This window comes from Megascapheus bottae, chromosome 10 (assembly GCF_031878675.1).
Source record: "Megascapheus bottae isolate mThoBot1 chromosome 10, mThoBot2.hap1, whole genome shotgun sequence".
NCBI lineage: Eukaryota > Metazoa > Chordata > Mammalia > Rodentia > Geomyidae > Megascapheus > Megascapheus bottae.
The window spans coordinates 1,979,262-1,995,805 of NC_143518.1; the positions used below are offsets into that span (position 1 = coordinate 1,979,262).

General features: G+C 39.6%; 1 protein-coding gene across 6 annotated transcripts in view; it reads left to right on the top strand.

Annotated features, from left to right (window-relative positions):
- Sncaip (synuclein alpha interacting protein) overlaps nucleotides 1–16,544 on the top strand; it is a 152,294-nt gene that overhangs the window by 123,927 nt on the left and 11,823 nt on the right. For all 6 annotated transcript variants that reach the window (XM_090340070.1, XM_090340068.1, XM_090340069.1 and 3 more), the window contains 3 exons: nucleotides 6,394–6,519; nucleotides 11,823–11,992; nucleotides 16,321–16,413. In XM_090340070.1, coding sequence (XP_090196196.1) covers nucleotides 6,394–6,519; nucleotides 11,823–11,992; nucleotides 16,321–16,413 — 389 coding nt within the window. The remainder of the gene's footprint in view (nucleotides 1–6,393; nucleotides 6,520–11,822; nucleotides 11,993–16,320; nucleotides 16,414–16,544) is intronic.

The following is a 16,544-nucleotide window of genomic DNA, read 5'->3' on the forward strand; positions in this document are numbered from 1 at the left end:
ATGGAAATGGACAACTACACAACTATATGAAATGAGGGAGTCTGAAAAAACTTAAAGTTTGTCACTGAACTATTAACACTCTTTTCTTCAAGTGGTGTACTTCCCTATCCCCAGCCACAATGTCCTAAATCAAACAGGTATTCATAAGCACTTGCTAATGTTTTCCCCTTTTGTTCATACGGGCAGAGGGGAGAATAAAACTTTCATATCATCGCAAGAATTTGATTACCACCAATCTATGTAAATTCTTTTCAAAATAATATGAATAATGGATTCATGCCTGACTGATATTTGTTTCTGTCAGCCCAAACAAAGACTTTCAGATATCCAAAGCTATCCATACTTGCAGCCAGGCTGGCCAGAGGAAAGCAGGAAAAGATTGCAGGCTGTTCTGAGACTCTAAGTAAAGCACTAAGCTTTCCACATTTTTTTTTTGTCTGAGGGAAATGTCACTTATAAACCCCAGGTTCTCAAGTCTCACAGCAGGCTTCTCATCACTTTTAAGCTGTTGGGCTAACACAAAAGAAAGCACTCCTTGTAGGCCTGGCTGGGTGACAAGGTGATTAACTTGGATGTAAACTAAAGAAAAGGATGGAAACAAATGACCTATTTGAAGAGCTATGTCAAACATTTGTTTCATGCATTTCACATCCACTCTGAGGTTGTTATTTCGACCCAGTCAGCATTTGTATGACCTCAAATACAGTTCTCAGGAGCAGAGTCACAGTACAGTTAGGAGAGCATTCCTAACCCAGTGGGAAATGGAGAATGAAGCCCTTTAGATCTGCAAGTTCTTGTCCAGCCACTTACATAACAGATAACCTGCAGAGACACGGGGCTTGGAGCCCTCACAAAACTAATATTTGCACAAGGAAGATTGTTACTGAGCACATGCAAATTTTCCCTACATCAGGCATGCACTTGAGTGTATTCTGGTTTTGTTTCTTTAATAAATACCTTTGTAAAGGATACTATGAGGATTCATCTTGGTTTATTTTAGTTGTCCTTTGCCCCTCTAATAGTTTCTTAAAGTATGAACTCCACTTGATTCCCAATTTGTGTCTCTTCTTATAAATATTACCTTTAAAGATGAAAAGATTTAAAGTGGCCAGCAGTTTTCAGAGGCTTCCTAGAGTGATGGATAGATACCCAGGGCCCTGGGTAATATTCAGCATCAAGCCTGGGATTCCTTTTCTTCCCATGTCCATGCACATGTCTTTGGGTGAAGACATTGTTTTCTGCACATGTTTATTCTCCATCTTAAACACTTGCCCTGATGCAGGCCTCTCAAAAGGCAATTTTCCCTCAAACAAGTCTCAACAATTCCTGGCACTGGTCCTGAGAAGTGGCAGGTGTGCCCAGGAGAATTTTTTAACACAGTCTGTTGTTCTATGATTTATTCAAATTAAAAAAAAAAAGATTCCCCCCAGCACAGTGGCTCACACCTGTAATCCTGGCTACTCAGGAGGCTGAGATCTGAGGATTGAGGTTCCAAGTCAGCCAGGCACTAAAGACCTGAGACCCTTATCTCTAATTAATCACTTGAAAAGTGGAAGTGGGGCTGTGGTTCAAGAGTAGGGTGGTAGCCTTAAGCTGAAGGGACAGCGCCCAGGCCCAGAGTTCTAGCCCGTTAACCCACAAAAAACAAACAAACAAAAAGATTCCCTCCTAAACTTTACTGTTTCATTGACTTTAATGTTTCACTGTCATCCAGCAGAAACAACTAGACAATCTGAAAGGGCTCTGATTGTGATTGAAAGAAAAAGGAAAACCTTTTTGTATCTTGTGTATGAGACAGCTCTCACTATGTAATCCAGACTGGCTTCAAACTCACCATCCTCCTGCTTCAGCTACACATCACTAATTTAACACCTTTCATTATCATGAGCATACTAATCTTGTGTTTTTTTTCTTTGCTTTTCTTTCTTGTTTCTGAGGAGTTGTCAATATGGTACTGAAGCTGAATTCAGCATTTTTGCTCAAGGGTGGCATTCTGCCATTTAAGTCACAGCTCCACTTTGGGTTTTTTTTTGCTGGTTACTCATAGAAAACAATCTCATAGACGTTTTTGTGCAAGGTGGCTTTGCACTATGTTCCCTTGATCTTAGCTTCCTCACTAGCTAGGATTATAGGCCCAGCTTCCAAAGTACTAATTATCTTAAAGGCACCGCTAATACAAAGCTCAGCCCCCTCCCCAAACAGACAGGCAGCTAATTGTGATTGCTGTAACCCAAGGTGCACAAAGAAGCAGCCATTCTGGAGCCAGCAGTTGAGTGTGTCCATCTCTGGAGGCAGGAAACAGAGACATGCCAAGTGCCAACTTGGTGGCAGTATGCTTTCATTGAAAGGTCTCCTGATCACCTCTCTTTACCAGGTGGTTCTGAGGACAGAGTTAGAAAACACACACACACACACACACACACACACACACACACACACACAACCACAAACACATTGCCCAACCCAATTCAGGCACTAGACAGATTTTGCTGTTAGGATTATTGAATGACTTTCAAGTTGTTGTTTTTATTGCTATTAGTATTATTTATTTACTTATTTCACCATATGTAAACTATTTGAGAAACTTGCCAAGAAATTATTAAATCTCAACCTATTTAATCAATACTTACATGAATTTTTTCCTTACATCTTACCATCTCTGGATACTACATTTATCATACAATATACATACAATATCATGCAATGACACTATGAATTTATTGCTGACTTTTTTCACATTTTAACATCTGAAAAACTAGAACAAACCTTAAAATTGATGGCATAATAGACTTGATGATCTATGACTTCTATACATGAACTCAAGATCTTATTGATAGCAGCAATAACTGTGACATACTTTTCAATTAATTTTTATTAGACATTGTGAGGCAAGTCTCATAAATTACATGTATTAATTTCTCCCCTTTAACTGCATTGCTTTGCAGGCACATAAAATATAGCATTAAACAAGTTACCATGCACCTGGAGCTGTGGTTTGAGTGGTAGAGTACTAGACCTCAGCACAAAAACTCAGGGAGAGTGCTTAGGCCCTGAGTTCAATCCTCAGGATCCGCATAGACACACACACACACACACACACACACACACACACACACACACACTACCAAATGATCAGAAAAGAAATTAGTACATGAAAGAAGTTCTTAGTAGACACAAGTGAACAGATGGTGGATAGATAAAATTCAAATTGGAGAGGTGATTCTATGACACAGAAATACCTCATAGTGTGTCAGATGTTCTCTGAAAGCAATATTTGTGGAGAAATGAAGTAAAATGAGAGAGAGGGAGAGACAGGGAAGCAAAATCAGAGAGAAAGGTAAGACAATAAAAGGCTAAGGGCCACAGGGAAGGTACACATCATTGCATAAATTTCTAATATATATTGAATATATATTGGTGCATTGGTAATGGCCTGCTTACTTGAAGAAAATGGTGATATGTATTTTGTCTTCCTTATAAGGTATTTGAAGTAATAAGTCGCCATTTTAATTGTAGAATTATCCATTTCCACATGTATGTTCTCCAAAAACAGAATTAAATTTCTCTGAAAGTGATTTAAGTATGCTTTTAGGAAAACCAGAGATACCAGTCATCTTCATTTCACCCCAGAAGTCCTCAGAGTGTAGGCTGTTAGAAGATCAGGTTCTAGTTAGATAATCCCCTTTGTAATTACTCCTCTAATAGGAAAGCTTTTTATAATTTTCATATCTCTCATTGGACAAGACAATTGTGTATCTTCTTATAAAAGAACTGCATTTAAGGTGAATACTTATTTAATGATTAAAATATAAGTCTTTTTTCAGTGTATTTTTTGCATGTTGAATTGGTGATGTCTAATGGAATTGTTGCTCACCATTTTTAAATAATAATAACAAAAAAGGAAATTATTCTAGTAATACAGACTCAGCCTGGCATGGAGAGCTCTCAGGAGCCACAGCAACTCTTTTTTGACTCACATGGACCCCAAGTATTTTGTCTCTCAGATTTCTAAGCCCAAACTAAGGTGACAAATTCCCCCTTCAATCTCCTAGTCTAATGATGTATGGTATTACACTGCCCCACTTCTAAAATTATTAAAAACTCTGCCAGTCTAAACTTGGGAGTTGACAATGGAATATCATGGAGCAAACTGTGTTGGCTCAAGTTTGGAAATAACTCCTGGAAGAGGATTTATGCATGTGGTAAGAACTCTGCCCTTACTGGTGGAGATAGGGCAGCCAGCTCTCATGCAGTTTCCATGTCTTAACCATCAACTACAAACCAATCTGTTGTCTTTTATCTTGAGACACTGTCACTCCTTGATCTTTATTAAGAATTAAAACTATATAATACAGAGCTGGGTACCAGTGGCTCACACCTCTAATCCTAGCTACTCAACAGGCTGAGATCTGAGGATCACAGTCCAAAGCCAGCCTGGGGCAGGAAATTCTGTTAGACTCTTGTCTCCAACCAATAACCACCAGAAAACCAGAAGTGGCACTGTTGCTCAAGTGGTAGAGCACTAGCCTTGAGCCAAAGAGCTCAGGGACAATGCCGAGGCCCAGAATTCAAGCCCTATGATCAACATCAACAACGAGCAAAACAAAACAAAGTATAATCATCTGTTTTTAAATAGAAAAGGACGTTTTCCCCTGCTTTGGTGCAAAAGTTCAGGATGTGCTTCTATGTCAAGTGCACGAAAATATTACCTGTTCTGGTCCCAGTCACAAACCTGATCCAACTTTCCCTGGGTTTTGCCTCTGAAGATTAACAGAGCATGTCAGAGTCTCCCCACCAACTCCAGGCTTAGTCCTACCTCATTCTCTGGGCATCCATGGGGGCTTACCTTTCTCCAGGGGCTGTTTTCTCTTCCCAGCTGACACTAGACTTTGCCAGGTGCATTCCTGGGAGGTGGAAGGCATTAATTACATTGTTGTTTTTTTTTCTCTTTTTGCTCTTTAGGGGTTTGACTCCTTGCTTACTCATTTGGGAAAAGTGTGGTACATATATCTCTCCCTAAAGTCTCAGATACCTTGAGAAACAGTACCCTTCTCCCTAGCATAACAAGGAGTGAAAAGTTAAAAGACTTGGTTATTCTTTGGCCAACATTCCTTTAACAGATTAGTTGGCATGTTCTGAAGATGAAGGCAAATTTAATCCAGAGAAATATAAAAGTTCATGACCAGTCTGTGCAAATAACTTAGGAAAAAAAATCTTTTGAAAAAAACAAATTCAAGGCTGTTTCAGACACATGATCATCTTTTTAAATGTCACATTCCACCCTCTAAACTTTATGCTGTTGTTTTTACCACTCTCATGGGTTTTAAAAAATTATATTTAATTCTTCTATTTTAAAACAATGAAATCCCATCCCCCTGCTTTTTTACAAAGGCCAAACATAACATGAAAATACCACAGAATGCTCAGTGGGTAAAAGGCAAACAGATTTTGATGAGACCCATTGACTTTCCTGTACAAAAGTTTGTGTTCAGAGTCACTGGTAAGCAGAAAACAACTTCACCTTTAAAGCACTGCCAACTTTTGGTCAGAGAAAAACAAAAGGTCTCAGGTTTCCATGTGATCCCTAAACTTAACAACTTAAGGAATTGCTTCTTTTTGGTAAGTCTGTGAATAGGCACAGAGTATGTAAGCATCGTTTAAGATTTATAAATAGAAGCTAAGTTATTACAATATTCCAATGTTTTTAAGCTCAGAGGCAGTTTATCACAATAATAATTAAGAAAAAATGTTGCCTTGAGAGAACCTTGTAATTGGAAGACCTGATGTATGTTCCCAACATTGCATCTATCTAGTTGCATCTTGAAGGAAGTGCTCAGATTTCTTGCAGTCTGGTGTCCCATAAAATAAGGAAGTAGAACAAGAACATTCCCAAGGTAACTTCCTGCTATTAAAAATCCCCCACTAAGAAGTCAGGTACCAGTGGCTCAAGCCTGTGACCTGACTACTCTCAGGAGTCTCAGATCTGAAGGGTGGAGATGGAAAACCAGCCTGAGCAGAGATTTCTTATCTCCAATTAACCAGCAAAAGGCCAGACAAGGAGGTGTAGCTCAACCGATAGAGTTCTAGCCTTGAGTGGAAAAAGCTAAGCAAGAAAACCATGCCAAATTCAAGCTGGAGTAGCAGCGCACATGCATGCATATGGGCACACACACACACACACACACACACACACACACACACACAATATCCTCCAGTATTATCCTCTCATTCATCTTATCAGATTCATGGATTTTTTTTTCAGTTCATCCTGGGAATTTTCTTTTGACACGATGAACTTGCTTGTACAAGTTACACTACTATTTTCCCTTGAATTTATATTTGATTTCTGTGCATCATAATATCCTGCTAATTCCAATACTTTTGTGTTTACAGGAAAAGATCCTTTTGTGGCTTCTTCAGTTCATGCAAGAGCAAGGCATCTCCCTGGATGAGGCGGACCAGGACGGCAACAGTGCAGTTCATGTGGCCTCACAACATGGATACTTAGGGTGCATTCAGGTATGGGCCCTGCCACGCTGCAGCCAGAGAGGAGCCAAGCAAATAATCAAACAAAACATAGAAATTGATTCAATTGGCTTTTGTATTATAAGAAGCCAAGAGGAATTCTAATGATATATTTATGTTTCAAAAGTCCATAAACTATAAGCATATATAGCTCTTACAATTTCTCCTTGAGTGTCAGAAGGTGTTGAAAGAGATTGGTTTTAAGGTTTGAAGCATGGCTCAGTTAGCAGAGTGCTACCCAGTGAGTAAAAGTGGTAGGTAGTGAGTTCGGGTCCCCGTGCCAACCGAGAGAGAGAGAGAGAGAGAGAGAGAGAGAGAGAGAGAGAGAGAGAGAGACAGACAGACAGACAGACAGACAGACAGAGACAGAGAGACAGAGAGACTTGTTCTGTTCTCTCAACATTCCTCTAAGTCCCAGTGTCAAGGGAAGGTAGACATTAACCTCCATAGTCTAAAAACAGCTGGGAAAGCACTATCAGACACATAAACTCTCAAGTGGTACACCATACTTACCTTTATTAGCACCTCTGTCCTCCAACACCCTATTTTCTGTGATATATGAAAACAGGGCAGACTTTCCAGGACTGGATCCAAAAACTTTTCATGACAGAGAGAAACAGACCAGCGAGAAATAGAGTGCTATAGTTTCCTGTTTTCTCTATAGAAGGGCTGTTTGTCAAATGTATTTTTTTAAGGCCCAACATTAGAGCCATTAGGTATAGTGATCTTCTTAGAACTTTGGAAGAACCATGGCTGGCTAACAATTCTGCCCTAAAACTGAAGTAACATCATACTTCCAGTAATATGCCCTCTAATATGTTCATCTTCTAAGTATACAATAACATCTAAAGATTACAGAACCACAGGAAAGGAGAGGGGAGTTGGCGTTCCTGCCCCGAGTTACATGGGAAACAATCCAAGAGTGTAAGAACCAGATGCCACCCTCAGAACAGCACAGGGCTTGGGATGGGATGGGGAGGGGTGGCCTGGATCAGCTCTCCCAGAAGTTTGAGATCTGAATATAAAAAACATGTGGAGCCCTTGTTCCTTTCTCAAGGACAGAGGAAAGAGGAGGAAGAGGAAGGGCAGATAGAAGAGGAACTAGAGTGGACAGAGAGAAAAGGATTGAATGGAACACAGTTGAAACTGAGATTAGACCTAGAATTTTATTTTCTTTACTTTTAAAATTATTTTTGCAGGACTATGGACTGAACCCAGTATCTTTGTTAACATGCTAGGCAAACCCTCTACCACCAAGCTCCAACCTCAGCTCTGGGATTTTATTTTTGACAACAATTCATACTTACCAGAACCAGACCAATCAAATTATTCTTCTTACTGAAAACAACAGTATGAATTTGTTCCCACATTTCAGGGAAAGGAAAACAGATAACATCTGGTTAAAGTCTGTGACTCAGAGGAAATACTTCCACCTCAATGATTTCATAGTCCAAGATGTGATGTATATATAAAGTACTACATGTTTCCCAACTTATGTATGTGTTGTTTTCTTTATGCCAAGTCTACAGTGCTTATCTATCCAAGCAGTATCTATTGAGGTCCTACTGTGTGTTCAGTGTACTAACTGAAACAGAAAACTGGGCAATGAAAACCACGTGAGCAGAAAGATAGAAAAAAAAAGAACATATGGAAGAACCAAAAACATAAAATACAAGAGCAAAAGCAAAAAAGAAAACAGAAATGACAGCAGGAAGCTGTCAGGAGTGTTCGTTCACATAGTTCTGCTCTTAGGAGAGTGAACTCAAGAGGAAATGTTCACAGTGTCTGAACAGTTTCACATTTTTGTTGGCAAACCAAACATCTACTAATTTCAGGCACCATCTTTCACGAGGAGTGATAAGAAAATGGAAAGTATAGATATGAGAGAGGCATAAATTCCTATCTGAATCTGCAGAACGATTTAAAGAAATAACATTGTTTTAGAGGGAGAGGCAAAGAGATCGAAAATTATACTTTTCCAACCTAACAAAACTAATGTTTAATAGTCCTGAAATAAGCTTTTTATCCAGCTAAAGAAAGGTAGATAGTATTACTAATGCCATCTTAGATTTAGGTTGTTTTGCTTTTTAATATGTGAAGAAAGGTAATTTGTCTTTCCAGAGTATCTGTCATGGGTTTGGAATCTTGGATCACTCTAGAAGATGGCCTATCCACTGGCTGTAAAACTGAGAGAAAAAAAATAATAGAAAACATTAGAAGAGTCTGAAACTGAACACAGGCCTGATGTGGGGGGAAGGATTGGGGTAGTGAAAAGAAACCTGGAGAGGTCAGAATAAAGGGTGAGGCTAATCTTGTATGTCTATGCTGAGTCTCTGCATGAGCTCGAGGGCTTGGTGCCGGTGTGTGGACTCTGTGATATCTCTGTGTGTAAGTGGCAATGGTTTTATGGCAAACTGACCTATCGCAGTCAGTGTTCACCAACCATGATGGAAAATAATCCTCTATACTGAGTGACTTCTGAGTCTAAGAAGTCTATGAATTGAAATTTGTTAAAGACATCTGTGGAAAAAATCATTACTACCCCAATAAATCTAGACATTGGCAATCTCCCCATAATATGGTCAAGGAATACAAATGGTGGTAGTTGACTGATATATATTGATATGAGTCTTTTCATCTATTCTAATATCACAGTATAAATGCAAGACAGCTCTGGTGTTTCTAAATTGCCCATTTCTATCATGTTTCATCAAGTCTCTCTCTCCCTTCCTAGTATGAACTTGGCACATTCTTATAACTTTCTACTTGCCTTCAACTATTAAAATTTACTATAAGCCAGATGCCAATGGCTCACACTTATAATCCTAGTTATTTGGGAGGCTGAAATCAGATGATCCCAATTGGAAGCTAGCCTGAGCAAAAAAGTCTGTGAGACTCTATCTCTAAAATAATCTACAAAAAGCATGGCTAGAGACATGGAATAAACGATAGAACACCATCAGAGCCCCGAGTTCATACCCTGGTATTGATTGAAACAAACTTCAACACAGCATAAAACTTCAATCTTAACTCTAGACTCAATGCATTGTCCCATCTTCACCCATAACCCAGACTACGCCTTCAATGGAGGAGACAAAGTAAAGGTATGGAGAGGAAAGGTCACGTGTTTGCTTACCTGGGAAAGGTGATGGCCTCTCTAGAAGTCTACTGCTTTCCTTTGCTTGCATATGGTATGGTGGCTGTCTTGAGAAACCCCTAGGACCTATCTCCATTAGTATCTGACTTAAGAGATCTGGCTCCAACTTTGCCTCCTCCTCCCCCATACAATTCCATATGTGTGTGTATGTATACAGTTCCATATATATATATATATATATGAAATATATATACCAATTTCATATGTGTGTATGTGTGTGTGCCAGTCCTGGGGCTTGAACACAGGACTGGGTGCTGTCCATTAGTTTTTTTCCTCAAGGCTAATGCACTACTACTAATGACTAATTATGGGTATTCTTGCTAGGACTGGCTTTGAACAGAGATTCGCAGATCTCAGCCTCACAAAGTAGCTAGGATTACAGGCTTGAGCCACCTGAACCCAGCTTAAATCCTTCCATTTATGGTACAACCTCTTTCCAATGGCTTTTGGAGATCCCTGGCATTATGGGAGATGGGGACAGAGTAGAAAGGAGTTCCTACTGAGCTCTTCTCTAGGTAGTCTGCCCTGGGTCCTCACTGGGCAGGCTGCTTCATGTTCCTCCCCTACCCCCCTACCCTCTCCCATGCTATTTCTCTGCAGTTCTTTGTATTCCTGATTAGATTGGCTCAGCAAGAAACTAGCAAGTGTAATTGCAAAACCAGTTACCACAGCACAAGCAAATGGGAATGATAAACAGGATTCCATTCTCCCCATCCTACAGGCATCTCTGACTTTACAAAAGTTCTTTTGGAACCCAAACATCAAAGGGGAAAAATATGTCTTACCACAAACATTGCTCTCATGTGAGTTCAGTAAATGTGTACTGTGCAGTTCAGAAAGGAGCCGAGTTCTCAGACAGCCATCTATCTCTCTTCCCAGCTCCCTCCTCTGTAAGCAGTGGGTGTGAATAATGGTGGGTAGACTGGCTCATCCATGCCACCAACCTCGGAAAGCCACTAGCTGCTCTCTTTTGTATGGGTTGTTATTCTGCCCCTCTGGAAACTGACTTTGGGATACAAAGAAAAGCCCTATTCAACATTCTGTGACAGGGGAGAATTCCAATAGTGGAAGTCCTTGGAACAACTCACAGTCTCACAAATGAATACCAGGCAGCAAAAGTGTGAGGTGTCAAAGCGGGAGGAGGTTAAGAGAAGGGGAAGACAAATGAAGAGAGGAAAGTTGGGAGAACGCAGTCACAATCTTCAGTATACATATGTGAAAGTGGAATATGGTAAACTTAAGGGGCTGGGATGGGATTGACCAGGATGCAGAGTAGTGGCAAACTAACCTGGTGATCTGTGCCTATAAATCTACAGGTAAACCCAATCGATAGTAAAAGACCAAAACAGTTAGACATAATAAACAGGACTCCAGACATTATGAGAAGATTACAAGAGTTCAATAACTACGTGCATATGATTATAGAAAATGATGCTCCAGCAAATGGAAACAGAAAGTTCTTTTATTTTACTTTTTTCTATTTGTCCCCTTTTGTCTCTTTTTTTTTTATTTCTGTACCTTGCATTTTACAAAATAAATGTTTTTCTGATTTGGGGAGGGGAAGGGGAAGCACACAAATGGTGGTACAGAGGGTGAACTAATTCAGCAGTGATACTGTGCTGAAAATAAATTATATAATTTGTGGGTAGGAAAGGGAGAGAATGAGGGAGGGGTAACACTGTTCAAAAAGAAATGTACTGTTTTGGGGGGTTTTTTGTCTGTCATGGGACTTGAACTCTGGGCCTAGGCACTGTCCCTGAGCTTTTCAGCTCAAGGCTACTGCCTTACCCCTTGAGCCACAGCACCACTTCCAGTTCTCTGGTGGTTAATTGGAAATAAGATTCTCATGGACTTTCGTGCCTGGGCTGGCTTTGAACTGCAGTCCTCAGATGTCAGCCTCCTGAGTAGCTAGGATTATAAGTGTGAGACAGTGGCTCCAGGTTAGAAATGTACTCTTTATCTCACTTATATAACTGTAAACCCCGTTCATCAACCTTAATAATAAAATTTAAAAAACTGATCTGTTGTACAACTAAAGGTAATAAAAAAGTAATGAATAAGTGAATATACAACGTTCTGTTACAGTCACCTTTAGAAGGAGGTCAAGATCTAACCACATACTTCTGCTTTCTCTTGACAGACCTTGGTTGAGTATGGAGCGAATGTCACCATGCAGAACCATGCTGGGGAAAAGCCCTCCCAGAGTGCCGAGCGACACGGGCACACCCTGTGCTCCCGGTACCTGGTAGTGGTAGAAACCTGCATGTCACTGGCTTCACAGGTGGTGAAGTTAACCAAGCAGCTCAAAGAGTAAGTGGTCCATGGGCCCTGGGAGAATGAAGCCTAGACTTGTCACCATAGTGGTGAGGTGGCAGTCAAGCAAGCTGAATCCCAGGGAATCCTCCTCCTCCTCCTCCTCCTCCTCCTCTGTCCTTGAGTACAAGCAGAGCACCGACAGCTTACACTCACATCATTTCTGACCTGTTCTCCTTAATAATCTAGAAAAGTCTAACAAGTGTGACAGCGAGAAAAAGGCTACAGATGAGCTCACTTCTCTGTTCTCAACAAAAACAATTTTTCTAGCTCATTCCTGTAATATTAATTACAAGATAACTTTCCATGTTTTATGATAACAGCTCATTCCTGTAATACTAACTATTCACATGGCACAGATGTGAAGGCTCACAGTTCCAAGCCAGTCCAGGCAGAAAAGTCTTTAAGATCCTATCTCCAATGAACCAGCAAAAAGCTGGGCTGGAGGTACGGCTCACATGGTGAAATGTGAGATGTGAGTGAGCAAGCTAAGCTAGCTTAAGGCCTGAAGTTTAAGCCCCCTAGTATGGCAGAGGAAGAAGAAAAAGAACAAGGAAGAGGAGGAGAAGGAGGAGGAAGAAGAAATATATAAATATATATATATATATATATATATACCTTGAAACCTATAGATAAATAACTGGACCTCATCTCCAGCAAATTTATTTTTAAAATTAAGCTGATATTTAATGAACCCTCCCTCTGAATATAGAAGCATTCACTTGTAAGTGAACTGACTTTACAAAGTCAGTTCTTGCCTTGATTGGATCATTACACTGACACCCATTGCATGCTGGGAAGCATTTCTGAAAGACTGCCAGCTGCCAAGGATGAGAGCTTACATGTAAGTTAAAGGCAAGTTGAAGATACAAGGAGGAGTTAATGAATGCCTACTGAGGGACCAAGGATAGCAGTGTCTTAGATTTCCGCACCAATAAAATTCCCAATGCCATACTGGAGACACTGACCAGAAACTGGAATCATTATTCAAAGAAAGACAAAATAGATTAGGAGGAAAAACCTTCAAAATGCAATTATATGGAAAATGTAATCTTTTAAGATGTATATGAATGTATATGTATAATATTACACATGTATGTGTAATAGTGAAATATACATACTATTATATAGTGACATGTGGTATAGCTTAGTGGATGCATGTGCCATAAATCTACAAGTAAACCCAATCGATAGTAAAAGACCAAAAAAATTACACTTGGACATAATAAATTAAATAGCACACATGCACATGCACACACACACACACACACACACACACACACACGTCCGCCCTAACAGAGCTCATTTAAATAAATCAGGCCACAGTAGGTGAGACGCCTAAACTTGTGGTAAGTATATATCACACAACAATATGGCAAGACCTTGGGCCTTTGGGGAATCTTCTTTATCACTCTGCTTGCCACTTTCATGCCTCTCCTAATTCCAATAGCTAAAATAATTTCTTCAAGGAATTTAGACATCCTAGAAAATAAAATTTAACACTTAAAAAAATTAAAAGTAGCCAGGCACTAGTGACGCATGCCTATAATCCTAGTTACTTTGAAGGTTAAGATGTGAAGACATGGTTGAAATTTAGCCTAGATAGGAACCAAAAAGCTGAAAGTAGAGGAGCTGTGATTCAAGTGGTAGAGTGCCATCCTTGAGCAAAAACAAAACAAAACAAAACAAAAAAAACAGCTAAGTGACATGACAGTTCTGAGGCCCTGAGTTCAGGCTCCAGTTCAGCACTAAATAAATAAATGGTGATCTCCAAACAATCTGCCTACTTCGACAAAAATTCCACTTGTGCAGAGATAAAGGAAAAACATGCAGGTGGGGATGACATTGTCCCAAAAGACATCTACTCTATTACCTTTCTTATGAAGTGGAACCCCTCTGTATAATACCTAATCATAATAATAGAATTATATTTTTAAAATCCCCCAACCTGGGTTGGAGGTGTAGCTCAGTTCATGTCACTGGAGCCAGTGAACAAAAGCCACAGGTACCCAATTCAAGTCCTAGTCTCAAACCTGAAGAACAAAAAATCCTATGCTAAATAGTCTTTAAAATCTCAATGCAATTAAGGGAAAATTAATCAAGCCTCAGGACCAGCTCAAAAATCTTAACACAAACCAGGTACCAGTGGCTCATACCCGTAATCCTAGCCAATCAGGAAACTGAGATCTGAGGATCATAGCTCAAAGCCAACCTGAGCAGAAAAATACCTATGAGACTTCAGTCTCCAATTTACCTCCAAAACCCTGGAAATATAGCTGTGGCTCATATGGCCCTTGAGTGAAAACAGCTAAGGGACAGCACTCTAACCCTGAATTCAAGCCCCATTACCAACAACAAAACAACTTATCAGACCATAGGGAAGTAGTGATAATAGAATTCCCTAGTGTCTTTTCTTTCTTGTTTATTCCTTAATTAAATCAGCGTGGTCACAGTATGAACTGCACTGGCCATGTATATTTGTTTATGCAGTATGTCAGGCTGACAGCATGCTATAAAGGCAGAGTTGAATAGTTGTGACAGAAACTGTATGACTCATCCATCTAACATGTGTACTCTGCTGTACCTTTAAGAAAATACTCGCTGGATCCTAGTACTTTAGATAACTTAAGTTTCCAGTAGGTCAGTCTTCAGGAGGAGATAAAATAAGATCTTTGACTTGTCTAAGGAATGAAATGTTAGGAATAAAAGTGCTTCTGAGAAAAACAAAGCATGTTTGGGATTTATGAGAAATATTACCAGAATCCAACCAGATTTGATTTAGATTGATATGGTAATCCCCTGCAAGAATGCTAGGCTTCCTCTCTAGTTTGTATCTAAGACACCCTTGTTATCATTTTGCTTTATGCCCTGGCTTGTGAAATCTTGATGCTCACTGTAGATAAATTTCCTATTGCTGTAACAAATCACCACAAAATGAGTGGTGTAAAATAGTAGCAAGTATCATACTGTTACAGGTCACATGGCGGGTTCGACAAGACAAAAAATCAAGTTAAAAGTCCAGGTTCCATGGGGCCAGGAGTTTGGCCTAGTGGTAGAGTGCTTGCCTAGCATGCACGAAGACCCAGGTTTGATTCCTCAGTACCACATACATAGAAAAAGCTGAAAGTGTTTCTGTGGCTCAAGTGAGAGTTCTAACCTTCAGAAAGCCTAAGGACAGTGCTCTGGCCCTAAATTCAAGCCAGGACTGGCAAAAAAAAAAAAAATCTCTAGGATGACTGCTCTGCTCATTCAGGTTCCAGGCAGAACTAGGTCCTTGCAGTTAAGGACAGAGACTCTCCTTTCTCCTTTCCTACCACATGTCAGATGGGAGTCATTTCTAGAATATTCTGTGGCTCACGGGCCTCTGCCCCCATTTACCTCACCAGCCACAGCAGTCTGCTCTGCCCACTGTAAAAACAACACAGGTGATTAGATGACCTCTCCCACCATCTACTTTAAGCTTTCCTACATCAGGATGAGCGGATGCCTAGCCTTCTTCCCTTTTCTCATGTGGGGTGCCCTGTAACAACTTCTGGGGATTCTGATGCAGATGACATTGTTTGGAATGACATTACCACTACCAAGTTCAGTGAATGCTTCTGCTTTCTGTAAAGGAAGAGTCAGCTTGATTCCCATAGTTCAACTCCTGTATTATGTGCACTTCCTGCAACCTATGGCACTTGGCCTCTTCCCTAACTTCAAAGTATATTCTAATATGTATCCTCATATGTCCAGGGAAAATGCTCTGTTGCTATTCATTGTTTTCTTCTTCTAAAAGAAAATCTCAGTTAGTTCATTGTGAGCCTACGTGGAAATCATTTGTTGGTTTGTTTTCTGATCAGTAAATTAATATAATTACTTGAAATTCAATTTGGAAAGAAGATTATTTTAAAATACATCCTTCTGGAGTATTTCCTATTCATATTAAGTTAAAAATAGAGAGACAGGGAGAATGTGAGTTTTCTTTAAAATGAGATTACACTATATATAGCATTTTATATTATTTATTTTTAATTATATTTATTAAGGCAATAGATATGTATGACAATTCTTATATGTCCACAGATAGTCAGATATATTATTACTTTCCTAAGTGGCCTCATGGAAATAATTATACTTTGTCTACTAGTCTCATGAAGAACAAGTTGTTCAGAGTTCATGTATGAACAATAAGTACTTTTGATTTTTTCCTTAGGAAAGTTTCTGAACTATGAGTACAAAGATTTGCACATGTCAAGGCTTTTGATTTTATTATTATGAAGGTACTTATTTATCCAGTGCAATGCCATGCACTGGATAGTATATATTCTGGTTGTTTTCTGCAGGCAGACAGTGGAGCGAGTTACACTACAGAAACAACTCCAGCAACTTCTAGAAGCCCAGAAATCAGAGAGCAAATCACTTCCTTCCTCACCCAGGTAATATCACTCAGATGGATATAAGAAATTCTTAAGTATTTTAAACATTTAAGCTTTCTTCTGGATTTCCTTTTAATGTCTTTTAAGACCATGGTGCAGGAAACATTTTATTCTTTTTGCCCAAAGAAGAA